Source organism: Protopterus annectens, chromosome 4.part1 (assembly GCF_019279795.1).
Source record: "Protopterus annectens isolate FY-2018-M chromosome 4.part1, PAN1.0, whole genome shotgun sequence".
Taxonomy (NCBI): Eukaryota; Metazoa; Chordata; order Ceratodontiformes; family Protopteridae; genus Protopterus; species Protopterus annectens.
In genome coordinates this window covers 112,664,855-112,690,391 of record NC_056734.1, presented here as the reverse complement: position 1 = coordinate 112,690,391, position 25,537 = coordinate 112,664,855, and the positions used below count along the sequence as shown (strand labels likewise).

The 25,537-nt window shown below is 37.7% G+C and overlaps 1 protein-coding gene across 1 annotated transcript in view; it reads left to right on the top strand.

The window, feature by feature from the left end:
• Positions 1 to 25,537, top strand: part of LARS2 (leucyl-tRNA synthetase 2, mitochondrial) — a 1,850,943-nt gene that overhangs the window by 804,812 nt on the left and 1,020,594 nt on the right. Inside the window, exon 7 of the mRNA XM_044070015.1 lies at positions 20,688 to 20,795. Coding sequence (XP_043925950.1) covers positions 20,688 to 20,795 — 108 coding nt within the window. The remainder of the gene's footprint in view (positions 1 to 20,687; positions 20,796 to 25,537) is intronic.

Genomic DNA, 25,537 nt, shown 5'->3' with positions numbered 1-25,537 from the left:
TTGAACACTACAAATGGCATAAAAATAACACCCCTCCACATATAACAACACCAAACAACCAAGCACACTTTTTACTACGTTTCTGCGGGGCAAGCCCTGCACCCCCTGTAAATACAATATACCAACTCTGAGATTGCACTACAGTGGGAAAAAGTTAATTTCCTAACTCCCACTGTATCACGATCACCATAAAGAATGTACACATAATGTCTATATCACTTACCTGTATGACCTAAAAAACACATGCAGAATGGCAAAATAAACCCTATATAAAGAGTATTAATTCCTACACTATATAAATAATAACTATAGAAATGAAAACTACAACATCTCATAGTGATACCACAAGATTAACAGATTAAACTATAACATTTACATATGTGCTGATACACTATTACATACTATACATTTTAGATGTTATGAAATTCGATGTTATGAGTTTTAGATGTTATGGGTTTTAGATGTTCTGGTCTCGATGTTATGAAATTAGATGTTATGGGTTTTAAATGTTTTGAAGGGGACCCATTTAAACATAGTGTTAACTAATGGAAAACATGTTTTGTGTGGAGAAATTGTGTTTATATTTACTTGGTGGGCTGCCATAGTGTTTGAAATTTCTTTTTACTGTGTTTTTTTCTGTCAAAAAAAAAAAGAAGTAACTTTTGTGGAGTCGGAGTTTTACCTGCATTTAGTGCTTGCCTTCCCTGGGAAAGATGCACCATTTTTGGTTTGACCATGAGACAGAGTACTGGTCCCATGGTCAGTCCTTCTTTCAGTCTCAAAAAAAAAAGTTAAGCAGCCAGCCTTTGCCACCACATCAGGCTGTATGTGAGTGAACTTGCTGTGGCCATTTGTTGTACCTTAGACCACTCATCTTTTACCCTGAATCCTCCTGGGGTAGCACCTTCAGCCACTATGGACCAGGGATTATGCACATCCTCTGTGGCTGTTGGAGTACCTCAGTGGACAAGGGAAAACCACTGTTGTCATTCCTGAGAGAGGGAACAGGGAAGGTTTCTGTGTTGTGTCAAAATGCTGTGCCCGTTCCTGGAGAAGCAGCTGCTGCCATTAATAATATGGTTGACCTCATTTTTCCCGTCAAAAAGTAACAGAAAACCAAACATGTATTTACTCCTCCTTAAATTAATTTTGACGGGAGTAGTTTATTAGGTCTGGCTCAAGGTTTAAATTAGGTTATTGATCTTTCTTGTAAAGTAGCTTCTGGTAAAAGAGAGAGTGATTCCTCTTTTCCTGAAGAGATTCAAGATTCTGAATCTGATAAGGAAGACTCTGGGACAAATACAGGGTTCTCTCCTCAGATTTCTGATTCAGACTCAGAGGAGAGCTCAGTCTCTGATTCTCCCTGTGGTGGTTTCTTTTTCTCTGATACTATTGCTAGAATGCGGCTGTGTTTTCAGTGGGAGAACATTGAGGTTCCTCAGTCTGTCAGAAAATGTTGAGTTTTGTAGAAGGATTTTCCAGAATCTACACCCATTCTTCCTGTCTGCTTTAGAGGATTTGTGTGTGTGTTACTGCTTGCAATTTTGCTTAGTCAGCCAGCTGCCCCTAAAAAGACAGATAGGATGTATGAAGTCCCTCCGTCCGAATTTCAAATTTTTATTTACTATTCTGAAACCTGACCCAGTAGCTATAGCCTTAGTTGATCCCACTGCTGCTAAATACTTAGTTAATTGCAACTCTCTTTCTGATAAAAATGGGAAAATTATTGATAAGTATAGGGAGAAATGTATATACTTCTGCAACTTTAACTTTCAGAATTTTGAACAGTCAGGTTTATATGATGACTCATTACAGCCGAGTGATGCCTTCAAGTGTTTCTGCAGTTACATCCTACTGACATCTTTAGGCGTCAAATAGTGCTTGTTCATATTTGCATTAATAATTCCAAAACAAAGCAACATATAAAGTATTAAGAGTTCATCTTAAAGCTTGCACAATGGCAAACACAACTGTGTTGATATTTGCCATCTGTATAGTGCAGGTGAAGAGATATTGCTGTTCATATAGTATCTATTTGTATTGTCATAAATATCATGTGTTTCTAAATATCTCAGCAGCTAAGTAGCACAAACAGACCTGCTTAGCCTCATATGAAAGCTCTCAGTTAGATGAACAAAATACCGCTGACAATATGTGTGCAACTTGAGTGGTTGTTGGTATATTTTAAGTTGTTTACAAAATATTATAACCTTAATAGTTACTGCATTTTTATGGTTTATAAAATCCTATCTAAAATAGTTTGTGCTGAAGAGTTTACCATTTACTCTTTTTTTGTAACCCCAATGGTTCCAGAAATATGGACATTTGTTTTAAATTTGTTTGTTTGTGTCTTTCGGCTTTTTTCCGGTTAGGGGTCGCCACAGCGGAACTCTGGTCCACTAATGATTGGCATTAGAGTTTTACGTGCTGGCTTGCCAGGCCTAACGCACAACCTTCAACGAAGGAACACCCGTTCACGCATGTCGCCACACAGAAGACGCTCTAACTGAGGATCGAATGGGCAACGTCTAACTGTGAGGCGACAACGCTACTGCAGCACCACCACCGTGGACATAATTTGACTCTGTCAAAATTATAGGTTCCACCCACTGGGAGTTGCATTGCAAACTTGCAGAGCTCCATTGGAGGGAATAAGTTAAAATTCTTTCTCACAAATTGTGAAAGTATGAATGTCTTAAATTTCTTCTCTTGCACTAGTCACTACTCGTTTGCAGTGTGTGTGTGTATGATTTTGTTGATACTTCTTCCAGGGCTATGGACACTAGTGCTGTTTTAAGGTTTGCATGGCTGCATTCTCAGAACCTTTCACATGATGTTAAAAATTAGTTTTTAAATTCTTCCATGGATAAAGATTTAGTGTTTGTTCCCTCTGCAGGGGAGATTAAAAAGTGTGATTTTTTTCAGCTATTCTTTTCCAAGTTCTCAAAGGGATTTTATTTCTCCTCTTACATTTTTGGCAGAGAACATAATAAGCAGTCTCAACAGAATTTAGGTAAACAAACGTTTAAGAATGAATGGCAAGGGAGTTCCCAAAGCAAGTCTCTAACCTCCCAAAACCAAGGACAGTCCAATATGTTTAAATGACTGTTCAAGAGACCTTGTGACCCATTCCCTCCCTGGCCCCCTTTTTCTTCCAGAAAGTCTTGATCTCCATTTTTCTCTCTGATAACAGACTACTTCAGACAAGTGGGTTCTGAATTTCAGTCATCAAGATTACAGATGACGATGGGAGGAAATGTATCCTTTCCAGTGGCTTATACTTCATTCTCCAGATCAGACTTTTTTGTTTTCACTTGTTCATCATGTGTTGTCTCAAGAACTGATAGAACCAATTCCCCTTTCCCAAGAATGTTCTTAGTGTCAAAGAATGAACAAGTTTGGTGACCAGTTCAAAATTGTCACTTCCCAACCTGTTACCTCTTCTTCCACTTTCGAGTTTCTTAGTAACACTAGATTTATAAGATGCTTATCACATCCTTATTCATCCAGAAGTTTTTTTATGTCTGGATCACATTTTCAGTTCTCTGCATTAACCTTTGGACTATCCACTAAACCAATAGTGGTCACAAAATGTCTAGCTCCAGCTGCAGGCTACAGGATATCCTAATTTTTTCCATATTTAAACTACCTGCTTTTCTTTGCAGGGTCTGTTTCAAAGTGTCAGGAATCTTCTCTTGTGTGAGAGACCTTTTACTCAAGCTGGGGTTCCAAAGAGCTTTTCTTCCACAGGAAAAAAATGGATCATTATTTGAATCTGTTTCTAAGGTTTTCCACTTAGATGTGGGTCACTGTGAGGCAGTACCTCAGGATTTTGGGTCTCATGGCATCTATGATTCTCACGGTGTCCCTGACAAGACTCCATGTGAGAAAGATACAGTGGTATCTGAAATCTCTTTGGTCCCAGCATCAACACTCTTTATATTTTCAAGTCCTAGTGCTGTGGTTTATCAGAAGAAAAATATTTTGCTAGAAACAACAACTTCCCCTAAATGCAGATCTCCCCTTCTCCATCCCTGCTCCAAAGCAGTTAGTCACCACAGGAACTTCAAATTTTGCCTGGGAAATTATTTCAGGAGGGGTAAAAGTGCAGGGGTGTGGAACACCAAGGACAGATGCAAGGACATAAATATCTAAGAGATGCTTGCCTGACCAAGGCACTCAACCATTTTTGGCCCCAGGACCTCTTCAGAATGGTTTCAGGCAATACAACAATCACATGGTACATCAACAAGCAATGGAGAATCAGGTCCTACTCACTTTGCAGACTAGCCGTGTTAGTTTGGGATATAGCTTCATAGCACAGTCTCACTCTACAGGCATCCTACATTCCATCAGTGCAAAACTGTGTGGTAGACCCTCACAAATGGAAATTAGATCAGGGGTCTTCCAACATTTGATCTGTGTGGAGTTCCTCAAGTAGACATTTTTGGCTCCTCTTTGAACAATCCACTGCCAAAATTCTGTTCCAGGACTCTGTGCAAGACAGACTGGAAGACAGGTGGCTTTACTTTACTTTTCTTTGGACATAAATGTACCTGTATGCTTTTCCATTCTTTCTTCTAATATCCAGGATACTTCTGAAGATTCAGAAAGGATTTCCCAAGATCACTGCGGTGACTCCCTTCTGGTCTAGTAAACTGTAGGTCTCCCTTGTTCTGGCAATGGCCAGGGTAATTACTACAAGATACCTCACAGACTAGATCTAATCACACAAGAAGAGGAGTGTTTGATGCACTCCAAAATCAATCATTTTCAAGTGACTGCATGGATGATAAGGTCATTATTCCTATTAGGGCCCTGTCTACTGAGGACCTGCACTAGGTTCTAATGGAGGTAAGAAAGCCTGCTACTAAAAACTGCAATATTAACAAATAGAAAAAGGTTTTCTAGTTGGTACCAACAGCATTACTTTCACCCATTCAGGGGTCTTTGTTCTCTGGGTTTACAGTATTTGTGTGAGTTACTATCCTATGGCTTGTCTTTTTGCTCCATCAAGGTTCATTTATCATCCATTTCATCATGTCTGTCCATAGATCCTCCTCTTTTAAGGCAGTCTCATGTCAAAATGTTTTCAAAGGGGTTTTGCATAAGAGGCTGCCAAATAGACCTGTGGCCCCTTATTGGGATCTTAATTTTGAGTTAGAGAAGCTGACTCTTATGCATTTGAACAAGCTAATCCAGCTGACTTGAGGATCTTAACATGGAACAGTTATACTGATTGCTCCGACCTCTGCAAGAAGGGTAGCTGTGTTGCATGCTTTTATGGTGAGCAAACACTACCTCATTTTTCACAAGGACAGGGTTTGTTATTCCTAGCATTGCCCTTTCAGGGCTCAACCTCCCTCTCTTTGCTGGTAGGAAAGCTCTGAGGGGCTTTGCACCAAACTTGTTTTTTTGTCAGTTTGTCTTGACTGTTTAACAATTTGGAAATAGCTAGTGCCCTGAATGTTGGGAAGCTGGATGGCCATTATATCCTTGGCAGGGTATAATCCGTAGAGCAAAGGATATTTTAGCAGTAATCATTCAAACATCTACTATTATGGTAAGTTCAGCTTGCACAACTGTACTTTATTCATCATGCATACATCTGCAGAATTAACAAGGTATTGGAGTTTGCAGTATCAGGCAACAGAACAGTATACACCAGTGTTACATTTGTAGCTGTAAGGAAAAGAGGCAAAGTATTTCTAATGTAAAATAAGCTCCTTGGTTCCAGCTATGTGTAATGTTTCCATGGTGGCTTGCATGTTTTCCCAGAAGATTAATGCAGTCCAGCTTGATCAGTGCAACTTTGTTCAATGTTGTTCATTCACTGTATGTGATGATGTTAGACAAACCAACAGCTTGTCGGCCAAGGAGACACTTATTCCAGCCTTCCACAAGATTTTCTGTGCAAGGCAATCCAGCATTGTGCACAGCATAAGCAAACCAAAGATCTGGTGGAAAAACATTTGGTAATCTTGGTGCTAGGGCTAAATGAATTGAGAACTTGTGATTCCACCCATGCACTTAGTATGGTTCAAAATATGATATTAATTCACCATCTCCAAACAGAACACAGAAAGATCTGAAAGTGCTACAGAAATGTCACAATGCTGCAAAAAACAGCAAGAGAGAGGATTTCCTAAAGAAAACTGAGGAAAGCCCTGTCTTTGTAATAGTGTCAGCTTTGCCCAACATTTTGCTCTTTTCTCCAATTATTTTGATATAGGTCAAAATAACATTCTGTTATTAGACTAGCTGAAAAGTTAATTCTTAAACTCTTTATTGCAGCAAGCTCAAAATCATAAATTATATGCAGTGGTCTAGATGTAAAGCAGCGCTCAGCCAACATGTCAAGAATACTATTTCACACCATGGTATATTCAAGAAGGGATCTGATGTTATAAGAACCACTGAAATTCTTAAACCTGACACCAATTTCAGTGCAGCCATGCATGGATTATAACTGTTGCAGTATCAGTATTTGACCACTCATAAGTGCCATTAACAATTTTACATTTCTAAAGAAGATAAGTCACAAATATTCTCAAACTTAGATAAAATTAACAAAGCTGTCATAGATCTGTCATCTGATACTTTCCTATAAATGAACTCTCCATTTCTTAGTAGCCATTTCTCTGTTATTATTTCCAAAATTGATTTAGGAGCAACAGTGTCCTTGTGACCTGCCTTACGTCTGACTCTGTAAATGGTGATAGTCAGTGACTTACATGACGGCATTTGGCCAGCAACATCAATACTACTTCACAGGGATAATCTCTGCCCTTTTCAGCATATTCCCTTAATGAAGCCATTACAGCATACCTTTCTGCAACACTAGCCTCTTCTATAAGATCATTTCCAGTAGATTCCAGCGGTTCACTCTCTGCTGACTTTACCAGTGTTATCACTTTGCCTCTGAAGTATGAGGTGGTCTGTCTCCTGCAGCACCAGTATCTCTTTTTGGTGTTTACCTCTCAAAATAATTCAAATATCCCTCTAAAGATTGCATATTTTTCCCATTTTATGACTTTACAAAGCTGTAGCAGGTGCCTTTCACACCTGGACCACACACGTATAGATGTAAAGGGTGTTTCTGCATCCATTTTCTTTCTCCTTCATAAGTACAGTTAACTAGTCTTTTAAAAAGTCTTGCGTATGTGAAAGTAACGTGTATAATCGCAGCATATACGATTGCTATTTTGTAAACGTAAAAAATAGAGACCTGCTGTAGAGCAGTGTTGCAATAATTGACAGTGGGACAGGCAGAAACTCTGTGTAGTCTTGAAGACATGTCTACTTGTTTCAAGCAGTAGTTTTCATGGGATGTAAACCTGTTTTTGTCTAGAATGCACTTTCATGACACATGATCATTAGCATCATTGTGAAAAGTTATGGCAACCTAGGACTATGGAAAGCAACAACTGTAGCTAATAGCAACAGTCACTTATGGAGAACGTTAATGTGCACAGGATCTCCAGCTGACTACTTCCACTGGAGATGCTACATTTGTCGGTTACCTGAATTTCCTGTTGTAAAAGGTAGAATGGGTAAAACAGATAGCCTGATACAATATGTATTTCAATGACTTCACAACATTATGAAGTATCACTCATGAAAACACTGACATTATCACAATCACACTTCGAAATGTATTTACCTACCGCACCCAAGATGAAAGCTATGTTCAGTGTAACACTATGGAACCATCTACATATTTGTGTCAGTAATTATATATATATATATATATATATATATATATATTTTTTTTTTTTTGCTTTCATAGCATGATGGAGTATTTCAGTGCCACTAGAAAACTGTATGGTGTTGTCTCACTATCCTTTGTAATATTTAGTTTTGTTTCGACTGAACAAAATATCCCCCTCCCCCAATGCCATCAGATATATGACAACCTATGTAGAGACAAAAAGGGAGTAACCTGTATTGGGCAGCTACCTTTGTGTATGTCTTACTTTAATTCTTTTACCGTTTAGACACTTTGCTACTATAAAAGCTTGTACTGTATATATATATATATATATATATATATATATATATATCTACATCTACAGTGGATATAAGATATAAGTTTACAAACCCCTCAAAATGCCAGATTTTTGTGATATAAAAAAATGAGACCACAATCAGTTATTTCAAAACTTATCCCACCTTTAATGTGACCTATAACCTGTACAATTCAACTGAAAAACAAACAAATCTGTTGGGGAAAAAATATAAAAAAATAAAAAACGTACAATAAGCTGGTTGCATAAGTGTGCACACCCTTAAACTAATATTTTGTTGAGGCACCTTATGATTTAATTACAGCATTCAGTCTTCTTGGGTGTACACCTGCCATCAATTAAAGAGACTCTGATTAACCCCAAATAAAGTTCAGCTGTTCTACTAGGATTTTCCTGACATTTACTCAGTTGCCTGCTATAGAAAAGCCATGGTTCGCAGAGAGCTTACAAAGTGTTGTCTGTTTTTTTTTTTTTATTCACTTTAGCTTTTTGAGTTTCCAAAAACTCGATCATATGGTCTCGGTCATATGGGTTTCGAGTTTTTGATAACTCGATCCTCTAAACTGAATCCATATGTGTGTATATATATATATATATATATATATATATATATATATATATATATATATGTGTGTGTGTGTGTGTGTGTGTGTGTATATATATATATATATATATATATATATATAGATATATATATATACACACACACACACACAGATACACACGCGTATATAGATAGAGAAAGGGATAAAGATACAGGAGATCAAGGACAACTGGATATTTTATAGCACAAGTAGTGAAGACTGAGATCTCTCATCAAAAGCCTATAAGACACTGAATAAAAGGGATAGAGCTACCAGACTCTTTTGAAAGATTAAGGATATTAGGCCTGTGATCTTTTATGCCACCTTTGAGGTCTTTCTAATTGTTTGATATGTTTTGTGAGCTGCATCTAAAAGAGGCATTGTACTCAGTAACTGGGCTGATCAATGTTGAGTATAAGGGAGTGATTACTTCCTTAGACCTGGAACATATTTCTTTTGTATTTAGCTGTGTTAAAAGCTTTTCCTGCCAACACTGAGGAGTCTTACATGGTAGGAGGCCAAGTTTTTATTGTCACACGATGCTCAAAAATAGAGGGAATTTTCAACTCAAGTTTTGAGGTCCCTGACATTTTTCTTTTGTAGTGGTGTGCTGTCTATATAGCATAATGACGGGAATCCTGTCTGCCAAAAGTGACAATACTATATTTTTTAGTATTTAGTTTGAGACCATTTTTAGTATAACAAGAGTTTACTAGAGAGAATTCGTACTTGAAGGGTTTGGGTATGAGGCGATTGACAGCAGTTTCCAACTTGCAGTCATCTGCAAACTTTTTTAGCCAGAGGTATTAGCTGTTTGCTTGGAGAGATGAGACGTAAAGGCCAAAAAAGGAGGTCCCCAGCACTGATCCGTGAGGGATAGTGAGGGTCACTTATACATTCTGTTGAGGCTCCTGTAGCTTGCACTATGTGGGTTTATCTGTCAGCCAGGTTACTATCCATGTCACCACATCTGGGTTGATTTATAATGCATTTAGCTTCTGTATGATGCCAGCATGGGGAATGGTGCTGAAGACATTTGCTAAGTCAAGATGCCCAATGTGTACCGCATGGTTACAATCTACAGATGCCATAACTCTTTCAAAGATGTTTAACAGATTCCGTAGACAGGATCTACACTTCACAAAACTAAGCTGAATAAGATTGTTAATATCATAGTTTATGAGATCAGTTATAATACGTTTGGGTCATCAGACAGATGCGTCCATACAAACTGGGTTGTTTATAAGACCATGCTTGTGGATGGGCATTATGACTGACTAGCTTCATTCATCATCGACAGTAGCTTAACTTAGGTTAAACACTTTAAGTAGTCAGTCAGGAAGGGCATATTTAGCACTATTAATTAAGCAAATAGGTGAACTGTCAGGTCCCGTGGAGGCAGCATTTTTTGTATTGGTTAGCACCTTTAGTGCATGATCTTTAGAGATAATGGAGGTCATAAGGGATTCCGGTACTTTAGGACTTTGAGTAGAAGTCTCAGGGGTAAAAGTGACACTGAATTTAATTTCAAGGATGTTCACAGTGTCTGTTGGATCACAACAGTAGGCAATATTTTGAATAAGGTCAGAGCAGTGTAACGTGTTGTTTCTTAATTTTCTAACATAGCTAAAGAAGAATTTGTAACTATTTTTAGCTTCAGAGACCAGCCTAAGTTCATGGACTCCATTAGTGTACCTGATAGAGTTTTTCATTTTTTTTTTTTATATTTTCTTTGAAAATTGAAGTCTTGGATCTGCAACATAATGCAAGGAGTGTCTTTATGTTATAAAGTTATTTTATAATAGTGGGCCAACAAGATGGTTTATTTTTGAATTTCCAAACATAATTGCTTCTGGTAGAGACTACTAGTTCTGTACAAAATGGGTGTAGAATTCCTTAGTGAAGCTTGCTGCTGTGTGAAGGTCAGGGGTGGTGAGGTAAAAAAATACTTGATATTTCATCATGGAGTAAGTTGAGATTTGCATGTTTAGCATCTTTGAATTTAGTGGGATTTGCTGTAGGAACTTGTAGTAATTTAAAGAAGTTCATATTTTTTTTTCCCCTTGGGGTGTTGAATATGTTTTACTTGATGCTCAATTACAAATTCATTTAAAAAGGCAGGCAAAATACGCATACACTTTAGGTCCAGATGTAACACTGCTGCTCCATTTAATTTATTCCCATTGATATCTTGGTAGCAATCATGCCATGTGGTTATTTTTTTTTTTTCTTTTAATTCTGTTTTGCCTATCATCAAGTTTACCAGCCTATTATTGTTATGTGTATTCTTGTAAACAATGTTTTAACATTAAACATTTTGTATTTCTTATCAAAACAAATGTCTTCCTACTCCATGCTCATTATTTCTTCATTTAACATCTGGTCTGAAACTGCACTTGGTCCGTATGGATCACTGTTCTAACCAGTTATGCAAATATAAACTGATTTTATTTATTTGCAGTTTATTTTTTTTAACTGGGAAGGTGAACTGGTCTGCTTAACTTTTTCAGTTGCGATCTGGGTACTATACAGTACAAGAGAAGCCAGCGCCTCCTTTGGCATTTATCTAATCAGACACTTGCAACAGTTGGAACACCTACAAAGGTTTCTCACCAAGAGAATTCAATGCATGAATACTCTGTCCTACACTGACTACTTAAAGGCTCTGTCTCTGCATTCAGTCTCCTACAGGTTATTGAGAGTGTATCTTCGCCTGGCTTACAGGGCTTCCTCAAACCTAGCCTTGATGGATCTGTTGCACAGGCATAAAGCGATCAACATCAGAAGCACTAGATCCAGGGATATGTATTTCACTTCTGATGTAAACAGAACATGCTGGAGAGACAGATATCTGTCCCAAAGGATCCACTCTCTATGGAATAGGCTCCCTATCCATGTAAAACAGAGTTCATCCCTGACCCTCTTTAAACAAAACCTTGACTGTTGGCTTGGGTAATTGTAAATTTATCCCCAGTCTGGAACCCATGTCCCTTATGGATAGAAGCCACCAATAAGAAAAGTAGTATCCTAGCTAACACCCCCTCTATAAATCCTTAGTTATCTCCCTGCTAACATGCCCCCCATAGATGCACATGATACTCAGGACCCAAATGTTTTGGGGTATGTGGCTATGCTTGTAAGGCCCCTAGTTGTTGTTAGCCTAGTAACAACCTGTGACTAAGGTACCTATATGTATAGGTTGCTTTTTAATACACAAAAAAAAAATAAAACAGCACAGTTTCTAAGTGTATAATATTTGAATAATACATTGATATAATTATCAAACACTGTGTACATTACTTGCGAGATTCAAATGCAGTGCAAAAACACAGCATAGGCACATATAGCTGATAAGTATACTTTGTGCCATTAGTTATGCAGTAATGTGGATACAAATATGAAGAATGTGACAATAGTGGTGAAGCATACGTTATACAATTACTTAGCCAGTATCACAGAAGGAAGTACATTTAGAATCTTGTGTAAGAAAATCTTTCAAACTTTTTTTAAAGTCTTCTAAGGAGTCATTAATTTTTACATCAGGTGGAAGGTACTTCCATAGCACAGGACCTATCATAGAGAATGTGTTTTCGCCAATAGCTTATTTAAATCTAGGCCTTCCTAATATAGGTGTATTCTCTTGGGTACTTCTGAACTGGCAAGCTTGAACTTTTATTGGAAGTTTTCTTTTATTAGTAATCTATAAATCTTAGAATAATAGCTAATGGAGCAATATAGGATTAATATAGTAGAAAAAAATAATATGACCCAATGTACCCCATACGTATCTGTGATTCTCCAAAAAGATGTGCGATAAACAAGAGAGCAACAGAAGGAACTGAGATCTTCAGCGACTCACTTGGAAAGCTCATGTACTGTAACCCCTCCTGTAATACAAAATTACCAAATACCCACTAGGAAATTTATCTCTCTCTCACTTTCCACCAGTCCCTCTCTATTCTTAGCCTTTGCCTGACAGTCAGACTGAGATAATAAAATTGATATATGTCCTGAGATTGTTTGCTCCCACCATCCAATCTGTGAAACAATTTGTCCTTTCCAACCTTTTGTGACAATACTTCTCACCTGGTCCTGCTAGATTGAACCTTGAACTTTCTTTACCTGCCACCATCTTTCTCACAGCCAACCCCCTAAAAAAAAAAAGAAGAAGAAGGGCCAACCCCTAGGTATTTTCTTTTCAGAAATGCTCTTCCATTCCTGGATAACACTTTGCTTAAAGAGAGAGGTCACAGGTTTGTTGTCAGACTTCACTGGGGAGGCAGAAACCAGAGGAGCAGTGCAAGAGGCAACTATGTTTGTAAGAATCAGGCCAGGAATGATATGTCCGTTAGGATGGTTTAGTGACTGCTCAAGGGAGTTTTTCTTTATTAAGTTTAGAAATTATGGGGCATATCCTACACTGGAGGTATAGTTGTTCCAGATTATTGAAGAGTAGTTAAAATCACATAAAATAATGGAGTTTTTGCTAGCAGAAAGATCATTTAGAACACTGAAAAATCTTACATGGTCATCAGGGAACAAGTCCAGTATTCTGTAGTGGGCAGATGGTTGAAATTAATCCTTTCAAAGAGTGTTTGGATTCCTAAAGTTCCTACTGTTACTTCATGTCAAGTTTTGCCACTGTTGATGTGCAGTGATCATGGAGTTATTAAGGTTAATGTGTTGCTAGATAATTCTGCTAAACTGAAGTCTAAATCTGTGAACAGAAGACTAATAGGTTATATGAAAGCAAAACAATTGCTGTGTAAAACTAATAGAGTGATGAGTTCAATGGAAAAACTGCAGAAGGAATGTGGAAAGTTTTGAAAGAGAAATTGATTGCGAAAAATCAAAAAAAATGTTTATCAGGATCTAGACACAGAATGTCAGAATGATATATTTCCATAAGAACAAGGTCCTTGATTAAGGTGTGAGACAAAAAAATATAAGAAATGGGAAATAGATTGAACTACACCTTTAAAAACTTAAATAAAGCTGGACAAGAAACTTATGCATAGATCAAGAAAAGTTTGATGAAAATTTATATAAAGATATTGAGCATAATAGGAAACCTTTTTGTAGATGCATAGAGTGAGGAAGGAGTAAAGATATACAAATTGATAAGCTGTGTGTAGATTCTAAAATTTATTCTCTGGCAATTGTTGATTATAGATATATTTACAAACTCTTATGCAAAACAAATCCAAAAAATAAAGGCAACAGACTGGATAAATGGTTCACATAACCAGATAATGTGGAAACTGAACACACAAAATAAAGTGAACCAAACCACAGTAGAGGTTGGCAGCATAAATCAAATATCAAAACCAGAAGTCCAAACTTTATGATGTGCGCGCTTTCGCAGTTATGACTACTGCTTCATCAAACACTGATACAAAAGTCCATCTATTTAAATTACACTCAGCCAATGAAAAAACACATCCAGTAAAACATCTAACCAATAATATTTCATCAGAAGTCCAAACTTTATTATGTGTGTGCTTTCACAGTTATGACTACTGCTTCATCAAATACTAATACAAAAGTCCATCTGCTATTTAAATTACACTCAACCAATGAAGAAACACATCCAATAAAACATCTAACCAATAATATTTCAGAATGACCTCATATAGAAGAAATATTACCCATACAAGAGTTGCATAATAAAACATCATGTTTAAAAATACAATAACATAATAAAATAAAACATCCCTTAAAATTATCTGTAATTATACCTTGCTTTGAGAACAGGTTTTATGGAAACTTTATCATTCAGCCCACTACCCCTGTTGGCTCTCATTCTAATAATTCAGTTCATTTCGGAGGTTTCTGTCATATTCTGAACATCACCCCCACATTCATTAGGTTTAATTACTTCTATAATTAAAAACTTAAAATTATGGGAAGGGTCTCGTTGCCCAACATGCTTTGCTAGTGCATTTGTACTTAATTCATTATTTATACTGTATATATGTTCTCTAATTCTATCGCAAAGTCTTCTGTCAGTTTTACCTATATAGAAAGCCGAACACACTTCGCAGTGGGCTAAATACACTATGTGGCAAGTATCACACGTAGCTTCCACTTTAAATTCTGATTGTTTCTTTATATCTGGGTGCTGAAACTTATTCGTAAAGGTCAAGGACAACTGAAAGGAAACCAAATTTCTCTGAGGGTCCATGGGATAGCTGTCTCCCATTCTTATACTACTGTGGTGAGAATGCCATTGGTGTATTCCAGTAATACCACCCAGATAAAGGAAATTATGAGTAAGCACTGGCTGATTCTTTTAATTGACCCAGAGGTCAGACTGATAGTTGGAGATAGACCGAACTTCGTTTTTAAGAATAAAAAGTCTCTAACAAGGATGTTATGCTGTCCAAGAATGACTGACAAATGTTTAGAGCTACAAGGGGCACAAGGCATGTTTCTGTGCTCCAGATGTAATTATTGTAGGTACATAGATTCTTTGAATAACTTTCAGCACCCAGATACAAGATTTCCCATCTTTTTACATTGTAAGCAAATGAAACCTAACTGTTCATTGACATTGACAATAGCAGACATTGATATAGTGCACTATAATTAAATGGCTCTATGATACGAATTAATGAAGTTAAAATTGATAAAATGCATGTTACCCTGTGTATATATGTATGTGTGTGTGTGTGTGTGTGAAAGAGAGTGAGAGCTGAAGATGAAAACTTGGATGAAATGGTTTATCTTACAGAAGGTTAGTTATTGTGCTGGACTGGAAAGTCAATGGTTTACCAAGCCCATGCCAAATTACAGTGGTTTAAAAATGAATTATGCTGTGTGGTAGTTGCTTATGCTTACATATAAGGAGGAGGTGGAAGGTGCATGGGACAGAATGTTCAAGAAATCATTGTTAGATGATAAGACAAACAATCAGAAAGGGGATTAGATAATGTGAGCAAAGAAAGTTAGACCTTTTAAGAGAGGACATTTAAAAGGATATGAAAAAAAAAGAGTTGTACAGTTGAAAAAAAAATTTAAGTATTTTAAATGAAGGGACAAAGTACATAATATTTGGCTTTTCACCTTGGGATGACATTGGATAAGATAAAATGTTTAAAGGGAATCATTGCGAGGAAATATGGTTGATTGGCCAGTGGTGGATGCATTTATACATTATGTAGAGTTATGTGAATCCAGTATGTGAACAGACCTTACAAAAATAGAAAGGGGAAAACTTGGAAATGGATTTGAGAAAGGGTTTCTCTTCGAGGTCTTTAGTATGGTATTTAATTATGTGGGTATTGACAAAGAAATCTAGCAGAACTGTCTTCTGATCTTTCTGACATATGTATCGTATATGTAGCCTATGGTGCATCACTTGCAAGAGAAGTGAAGCTGGGTAAGTGTTACATTGGAGCATGAGGTCTGCAAACATTTTTTTAAATGTAAGTAACCTTTTGGTATATATGACAAGGCTGAAGGAAGTGGTCCAAGTTGTGCTGATATGTTTGAAAAATCTGTATTTATAGTAATTCACTAAAGTCTGAGTTTCTACTGTTGGGGTGATACTTTAGTGGAGAGTGTAGAAGTTAAGGAAGTGGGAGCGAGAAAGCCTGCATATGAGTTTTGATAAAAGGAGCAACTTATTACTTGCAGCTTGAAAGAATTGAAAAGACTATAGTATAGTGGAATTAACTGGAATGAGACTATAATTAATGTCTTTGTCTGTTAATTACACTTGCTCTTGTGCTGAACAGGTGCCAGCCCCTGCTTTATGGGCCAAGTCTTTTTGTACTTTTCAGAATTAATTCTGTACATACTGTAGTTTGGTTAAGAATGTTTTATTAGATGTTAACAATATCCAAGTACTGTCTCCAGTAACAGTACTGGTAAACAATAACAATTTGTAGAAATGCTGTGATGCTGGACAATAGTAACAGTGCTGATAAATATATCCCAAGTTTCTGCATGTGTATTCTGATTCTCCTGAATAATATCAACTGATGCAGTCTTCTCCTGAATAGTATGGATATTTGACCTGACTTCTCTACTCAGGCTTGAGCATCTGTACTACAAAGATCTTTTGCATATCAATCCAAAACTAGTTTAACTGACTGTGTCTGAAGTATTTCCTAATAATACCAAAACCTTGTAATGTTTTACATGCCTCTTTAGCCTTGGATTTCAAGCATTGTCTTGCATGTGCCTCACAGTGTCTGTCTGTTCTTTATCTAGTATTCCATTGCAAGTACCCATATCTTTCCCATGAAAAAAGGAACATTCTGTAGCTTTCTGTAAAAACTGTTATTTCTGCACATCTCATGCTTAGCCAGCAAGATTATCTTTTCCTTTCTGCTGAAGTCTCTTTCCTTGAAACTGAATGCATACATGCAAACACAAGTCTGACTCTCTATTTTCAGACTTCTTATTATACCTTAATGTACTACAGTGAACTCAGTAAAAATAAAATGAAAACCCTTAGTCTAATACAGATTTGTATTGGTTTAGACCCCACAGATATACACAACTGCGGTTTAACCCCAAGGCTAGAGGAGGTCAATGAATAAGAGAATTGATGGGGAGATTCAGCCTTAACCTGGGCAGTGTAGTAGCTGTCATACACAGATTCTTCCAAGGTTTATATTTTGGCTAGGGCTGTTTATCATGCTTCTGAGATTGTTATGGAATAGAAGTTAGAAAAATGTTGTGGTCTTTTGGAATAAGCCCTTGGGCTGAATTGGAAGGAAGATAGGGATTGCTCGGTTTCAAACTGCATCACAGGACAATTATTTTTGAGCATTGGAATGTTTGGAAGAGAGTTTCGATCCATGCTTCAAGGCCTCTGAGAGATGTTAAGGAAGTGAACGTCTCTTAATTCACTGGAGAGATGTTTAATGGAGGTGTTGGGGAAAATTAAATAAGAAATAGTAATTCCAGGTTTCCCCATAATGAAAGTTGTCTGCTGGATTGTGTCAGTGTGCCTCCTTTCCAAGTTGACATTTTGGATGGAAAGTTAGAATAGAAAGGGACAAGTTTGTTTTGAGTAGCCTTTGTCCCGTAGGGGTGTGTGTTAGTCTAACTGATGTAAGAAGACATAGCCTGCACATTTCACTGTCATACTTCAGATGATCCAAGAAATCAAGACCTCCAGACATGTAAAAGCACAAATAACCAAAAAAGATTGACTGCAGCGAAACATCTAGGGCTCACAAATTTATTCCAGGCAAACACAAAATAGGTTAAGCACTTTCATCCCACCGGGAAAATTCATCAGAACCATACACAAATTATTGGCAAGTCATAGACAAATGGTATCCCAACAGTTCTGGAGAAATATATCTTTTGAAGGAACCTTTCCAGAAGTGAATGCCTTTTTCCAATTCCTCTATCTCAACAGCATTTAGAAAAAATATGGCTTCTCATAAGTAGCATTCAACCATACTGACAAGTTTCTATGTAGTTGTGGAAAACTGCACTTGCACTTTTTGGCATATTAGTGGGCTTGTTTGAAAACAGTCTTAAAATATGACTTTTTTCATGTTCTACTTGTTTTCTAATGGAGCCATCTTGCTTACAGTTTCTGTGGTAAAAGTTTTTACTTCAGGATTATTTTCTTCCCCTTTCAATTTTTTTGAATGTGTTTTCTGCTTTATATGTTCAAGACATTTGGAAGCTGACTGGCAGTGGAATCTTCTGCAGGCCAGAGTCAGAAATGAGACAGAGAATGGCTGCCCATAACATTTTAAAGGGTGAGAAGGAAAATTGATATGTGCCTAAATATGAAGTCTAGGTGGCCTGCACTATTTTTTTGACATGTCTGAAACTCTCTAATTGTGAAGCTAACTAGCAGCGGTCTGATTGGGCAGTTTCAGTTTTTTAATTTGTAACAACAGACTGCACAAAGGTATTATGTGGCCCCTGACACATATATATACTTTTTTAGTTCCTGGATATTTTCCAGTTATGGCCACTCTGTTGGCATTTTTGCACTTAAAATGATGCACAAGCTGGTTGTTTGTTTAGATTACACAAAGCATGTTTAAGTAGTTTATCTGTTAAAAAATATCTTTTTGCCGGTGGCAGGTTTTTACCATTTCCAAATTGAATAATGTAGTATACACTGTGGTGTCATAAGAGCAGTATATCGCTGTTTTAAAATTTAATACATTTCTTAATCAGAATTTTTTAGAATTTTTATATATTTGTTAACCAGGCAAGCCTGCTGGACACAAATGCCTCTTTTCATTGGTTACCCGGCAGCACTGCCTGGTTAGGTGAGTGTCTCAGTGTCTCGCAGTAGACAGATGAAGGTGGAAGAAATTGAATTATATATCATTTGATTGCAGGAAACAGCTCATTATCAGGTTGGAACCCTAATCCTCTGTACTAGCTGCTAGAGGAAATATTGTTACCACGTTATTGGGATAAGGCATTTGCATACAAGACTGCAGTTGCCTTCTTGATTGGTCTGGATTGGTTGTGGATTTCTTGTGGGTAGGGGGTTGAGCTCAGAAGTTTTTTTCTTTTTTTTTTTATCTTGCACTTATCTTTTTTGACAAAATTAAGTTGCAGCTTAGTTATAGTGTGTTGTTGTCTTTTGTCTTTTCCCGGTTAGGGGTCGCAACAGCGGAACACCGGTCCGCTAATGATTGGCAGTTGATTTTCACGAACGTTGAGGTGCCAGCTCGACGTTCAACCTTCGATGAAGGCACGCCCATTTATGCATGTCTTTCGAACGCCCACCCAACCGTGGGGAGGACATGCAGACTCCACACAGAAGGCACTCCCCGCACTCCAGCCAGGAATCGAACGGGAGAACCTCTTGCTGTGAGGCAACAACGCTACAGCTGCACCACTGCAGCCAAATAAAATTAAGGAAATATTGAACGTAATTCATTTTAACATGATTTTTGTATATCTTGTTAAATGTGAGTAGTTACAGTACATTTAAATGTGTTTGTATGTGTGTAGTTATTATCATAACATCAACCAGAATGGAGCCAGACATATAAAAAGGAGCTTTATTTTTATCAGTTCAGCGATATAACAAAACAAACTGCCTAACTTGTCACAACTTTGTGTACATATTGCTTTCTGTATAAATCCATAAAAGTTTCTCCACCTTCCAAGGATGTGGATTTGGCATAATGATTAGGGTCTTCACCTCAGGCTACTCAAGGTACAGGGTTTGATGCTCACTTCAGGTTATTAGGCTAAGCTTGTAATAGATTGTTTAATATATACCTAATGTGAGTTTCAATGCATTTGGGTTGGGAGTTCATTTAATGGTTAAGGTGTTTACCTCACATACACAAGGTATAGGGTTTGATTCTCACCTTTGAAAGAATTTGGCTAGGCTTAACATGGTCCACGAATAAACCTATGGAGGAATATTTCTAAACAGTCCGTCCATATCCTGGTCTATTACACATACAAATACGTATGTATGTGTGTATTTGTGTAGGAAAGTTACAACTTTAGGTCAGTACTGGCAGAGAATTACATAGTGTTTGAGGGTGGCAGTTCAGATGCTAGCTTGTGTAGAAAGTGTTTACTTCACTGTATTGTAAACATGTTACAGAACATTTGTTCAAAAATGCAGTGTGTCTGACATTGGACATTGTATCACAGAACCATATTACAGGTTACATTTACGTCACTGTGTACCCCCTTTTGTAAACTGAAACAGGAAGATGGAAAATATTTGGCCACCAGTGGGGAAGCAAGGATTTCTAAGTTGCCTGTTGACAGTCTCCATCACAGTTGTAGCTACTGAATTACCATTTAACAGCTTACTTTTTGTTCAGATGACGAATATATTGCTTTTCTATCCACTCAGCAATGTAGTGAAAATGATTGTTTTCCATTTTTCTGTCTGCAGAAGAATGCTGGGTTTGAATTTAGGGCTTGCTACTAACTTTTATTTTTTGAATTAAGTATTCAAAAATAACAGTATACCAAGAAAGCCTGCTAGCCAATGAGAAGGCTAGACTTTTAAAAGCTCTTTGCTAAATGTTACTGTCAAATTGCATTGTGATGCAGTCAGCTGGTGGCATATGTATTTTCTGATAACTGAGTTTCCTTTTGTTTGTAGCCCCTTCTAGATTCCTTGGACGATCTTCCCAGCTGGTATGGTGTAAAGGCGATGCAAGCAAACTGGATAGGAGACTGTTCTGGCTGTTACTTTGACTTTCAGTTGAAGGTAAGTGTGGAATTGTACTGTGTATCATTTAGGTGCTACAAGAGCTTTAATTTTCTGTTAATCAGACAAGGATTAACAAGCTGTATAACATTTGTTGTATTAACACAAATATCATTCCCCAGGCTTTGTTATAATTGTGGTATTTGAAGAATAGTGCTTTTTTGCTGCATTTAAGGTCATGTTAAGTTTAGATATGTATCTACGCATCTCCAAAAGATATGCCATTACTTTGATGTGCAATTACCACTTAACTTCAAGAATAACTTTACAAACTGGATGTTTTTTTTTCACCAAAGGTTAAAATAATAATGTTAATTCCAGGCAGTGTTATGGACCATATTATTTGAACTTTGACCCATTACAGAGAGGTCAGTATTGTGATCTGCTGATTTGAGGTAAGCTTGTTCATCCTCCTCTTCTGCACAAACTCACATCAGCTTGGTACTGAGATTTTCTTACACCTCCATCTCCGTTGTCAAATCCCATAATGCTGTATTTTCTCTCAGCTTCCAGATAGGTGTTGCCACTTTTAGCTTGCAGCAATGGTGCCTTGGAGACCCCCATATCTCCTGTATGTTTTATTGATTAAAATTGTATTTTGTATGCTTTTTTCTTCATTTTTAATAATTTTGTGAAAAAATCTGTGTATTGTGTTAACATCACTGTAAAGGTCAGAGCTTTTTCAATTTTTGTAAGTAAAAACAGGTGTTAGCCCTTCCTCTTGAGCCGTGCCTTTTCCAGACTTTTTTGTTTGTGCTCCCGTTTACCTTCTAGTTGTTAGATGTAAAGAATTTCCATGTGGGAGCAAAGTTACAGTGAAACTGTTTTGTGTGTGTTGTACTGGTTGCTGTTCAGCTTTTGTTGTGAAGAGCTGCATCATGCAGGGCATTCTGATTTAAAAAAATGTGACAGATCTGGACAGAACGCACCTTTTGCTGACCACTATGTACTTTGTGTAGTTTGTTTGAGCTCAGCATCTTTCCTGTCATTTTGAGATTTGCAAGTCTTTTGATAAAAGGACATTCAAAGGCAAATGGAACAAATTAGTGTTGAAGGGACATTTATCTGAGGAAGTAGAAGAAAGTCGAGACTCCTAGGTCTGAATTTCAAAAGACCAAGGATAGGAAAAAGTTGAGGAACTAAAAGGAGAACACTTCTATTGCCAAATTCACCAAGGAACTTCTCTTTCCAGACAAGTAGACACAGATTCAGCAGTTACTGTGCTTGACGTTGGGTACGAGTAGGATGAGATAAGCTGCTTCATCTAGTCCAGGTTTTGATGGCCTCAGTCTCCATTTGCCTGCTGTATGACTCTGAGCAAGTAAATTAACTAGACCGCGATCTCTGTCTGGCTCTGAAAAAGTATCTTTGTGGCCAGTAAGTTAATGAACAATAAAAAGAAGATTCTTAATTTGCTTCTGTCAAGGATTATAACACTTTTTTCAAGATGGTCTTTGATATTACACCTTTTAAGGACCCTGCTCATCCTTGGGATCCGAATTGTGATTTGGAAAAATGCACTTCCCCCTCCCTTTGAGCATGCAGGTAAAGCAAAGAATATGAATCTGGCATAAAAATATCCGTTTAGTCAACATCACTTCAACAAGAATTTCTGAGATCCATGTTTTATGCTTAGATGATAGCATTTTACTTTGTATTCCATAAAGATGCAGTGTCCATGCTAAGTAATCCATATATATATATATATTAATTTGTCTGTATTTTTTCCTGAATACTCGCACAGGCGAGAGTGCCTTTTGCACACCTTTGATGTTAAAAAGACAATTAAGCTTTTGTCTATACTGACCCAAATTGACTAGAAATACTTTGTAGTTGTTTACTTCTTATACTCCTGGTAAGTTTAGGGCTTAAATTTCTAAAGTAACCTTATCTAAGATGGCATTCTGAATGCATAAAATTCAGCTGTGATGTGTAATAAAATTTTACCTCTTAAACCTATGGAGTACTCCGGTAGAATAATGACAGTTTCCCAGTCCTTATTTAAGAATGCTTTATTGGATGAAATTTGTGCAGCTGCAACATGCACTTTTCTACACACTTTGGCAAAATACCTTAAACTGGATGCCTTCTCAAGATCTAGGTATGCCTGCTGGGGCTTCTTTCATGTGGGTTTCTTTCATGATGCCACCTGGGAGGATGAGGTAGGGACTGTGTCCACTGGTTGAAGAGGATGGATAGCTCACGTCAAGTATGAAAGCTGTTCACATACCATAATGAAAGATCTGAATGATCTATGTCCACCCACTTCAACTTGCCCCCACCTCCATCGCCTATCAGGGATAAAGCTTAGGACAGGACTGTTTAGGGCCTTTGTCTTTGATGACTTTCATTGATAGTTGTTGCAAGCAGCATCTTCACTGTGGAGGTTGAGGGACATCTCGCACATTAGGATTTGAAGGAGAAGTTGGAGTTTGGGGAACATCTTGGTGCTTAGCTTATTTAAGCCTCTGGCTCAGTCTGGCATTTAAAGAGGGTTTACACAGATTAACCATATCTGCCATTATGTTAAGTATATAACGTCTGTTCTTCATTCACGATTCTGAGGCACAAAGATGTGTTGAAAATCCTGGTGTTGGAAAAGTGCACGTGTAAGTAATTTACCCCAGCATAAACTGACACAGTACACTCTAAAGGTATATGCAGCCAAAGAGTTGGTCAGGCAGAATTTCCATGAATCTATTGTATCAAACAAATGCCATATCAAACAATAATAGTCCCGTGGGAGGTCTCCACCTTAGCTATAAGAATCATGGCAGGTATTCATCCACCTATGTTAAGTTCATCTTAACATGTGGAAATGTTAACTTGAAAATCAAAACTCCCAATAGTTGCACAAAAGAAGTCATCAAAATAAAATGCCTTTTTTTCTTAAGACTTTTTCACCGGGTCTATATTACATGAACAAAAACTGCATTATGTGAGCACCTTTTGAGCGACACAAAATGAGCGAATATGGGAAATGTCGAAAGATTGAACGGAGATCGGCTTAGTGAATTCTTCCCTTTACTTCAATGGATTGCGATCTTGGAGTTGGTATATTTAAGTAGTGGTGGTGTGGGGAGTGCAAGGGGGATTGCCCCCTGCATAAAACAGTGACAGTTTTCGTCTGTTAGTTTTTTATGTTTGAGTTTCAATATTTCCCACATTCTCTCAGGTGTTCGCGCAATGCAGTTTTCGTTCATTTAATATAGATCCCTTTTCACCTCTTTTACCTGCTGATCTTCAAGTCCTTTCCATCTAATTACCCATTCATTTTTTATGGCACTACAGCAGTTGCACCCCGTATTACTATGTGGTTGAATTCAGCTCTCCATTTCTGTCATAGCACCTGCACATTAGATGGCTAGGTACTGGGGCAGGAACCAGACAGTTGGCAGGTGGTCTTATAAACAATCATGAAGAGCAGATGTGTCTTACCATTACCTGCATGCTGGTCTTTTTAGGTTCATAGAAGTTTATGATGCCAACAGTTTAAGAGCCCGTACAAACCTAGCCAGTATAGTCCCGCTGTACTCAGCTCTCGTTAGACCAATAATCGATTACAATGCACAATTTGGCATTTACTTGACTAGGTAAATACAGCAGATGCAGCACCCTCAAGGGTTCCTCACAAACAAAATACAGGGTGTAAACAACATGTCCTAGGTGGACAGACTAAAATCCCTATCCCTTTACTCTGTCTCCAAATGACTATTAAGGGATGACCTATGCCTGACCTACAAGGCAATCACAAATCCAGCCCTGATGGAGCTGCTACACATCCACAAATCAAACCGCACAAGGGTCACCCAATCTAGGGATACAAACTTAGTCAGTGATTCAAACAAAACATGCTGGAGACACAGATACATGTCCTGGAGATTGCCCCTTCTTTGAAACAGGCTTCCTGTTCATATCAAGAACAGCCCTTCCCTGGCAGTCTTCAAATTCAATTTGGGTCAGTGGATGGGGAATCTCAAACTCACACCTGGGGTAGTGCCCATATCCCTTATGGACAGGGGCAATCTGTAAGACACTCAAGGCATAGGCAAATCCATGCCATCCTCTTGACCCTAGGGGCCATATATTGAGCAAAGTTGGGTTGGCGGTCAGAATAAGTTCAGGCTACTATCTATCTGTGTACCTACATCTCTCACCTCTGAGTCTACTCTTAGTGTTATTGATTTTGTAATTTCAGGGGTATATGACTTCTCAAAAGGTATGGTAATGCATTTTTTTGCATTTAGTTTTAGGCCTTGATTTTGGCTCCAATCATTTGTCTGATTTAGCCACTCCTGAAGGATATCTACATCAGTAGGGGATTCAGTGATTGCCCCAGCTTGTAGTTATCACATACTTTGTCAACCACAGGCCTTCCATATTAACCTTGACTTCAAAGAAGTATATTCCGAACAGGAGTGGTCCCAACACTGAGCTCTGTGCACACCACTAATAATTGGCCTCTTGCATGACCTGGATTCACCCACATTAACCCCATGTTTCCTGTCCATGAACCAATTGGCTATCCATCTCGTGATGTAGGGATTTATGCCCAGTTTTGAGAGTTTATTTAATATCTGCATGGGGAATTGTGTCAAATGCTTTTGCCAGGATGAGGTATGTGGTATGTACTGTTTTACTGTCATCCATGGCCTTAGTGACTTTCTTAAAGAAATCCACCTGATACAGTAGGCATGACCTTGCCCTTGCAAAGCCAAATTGGGTCAGTTCTAGTGTTTGGA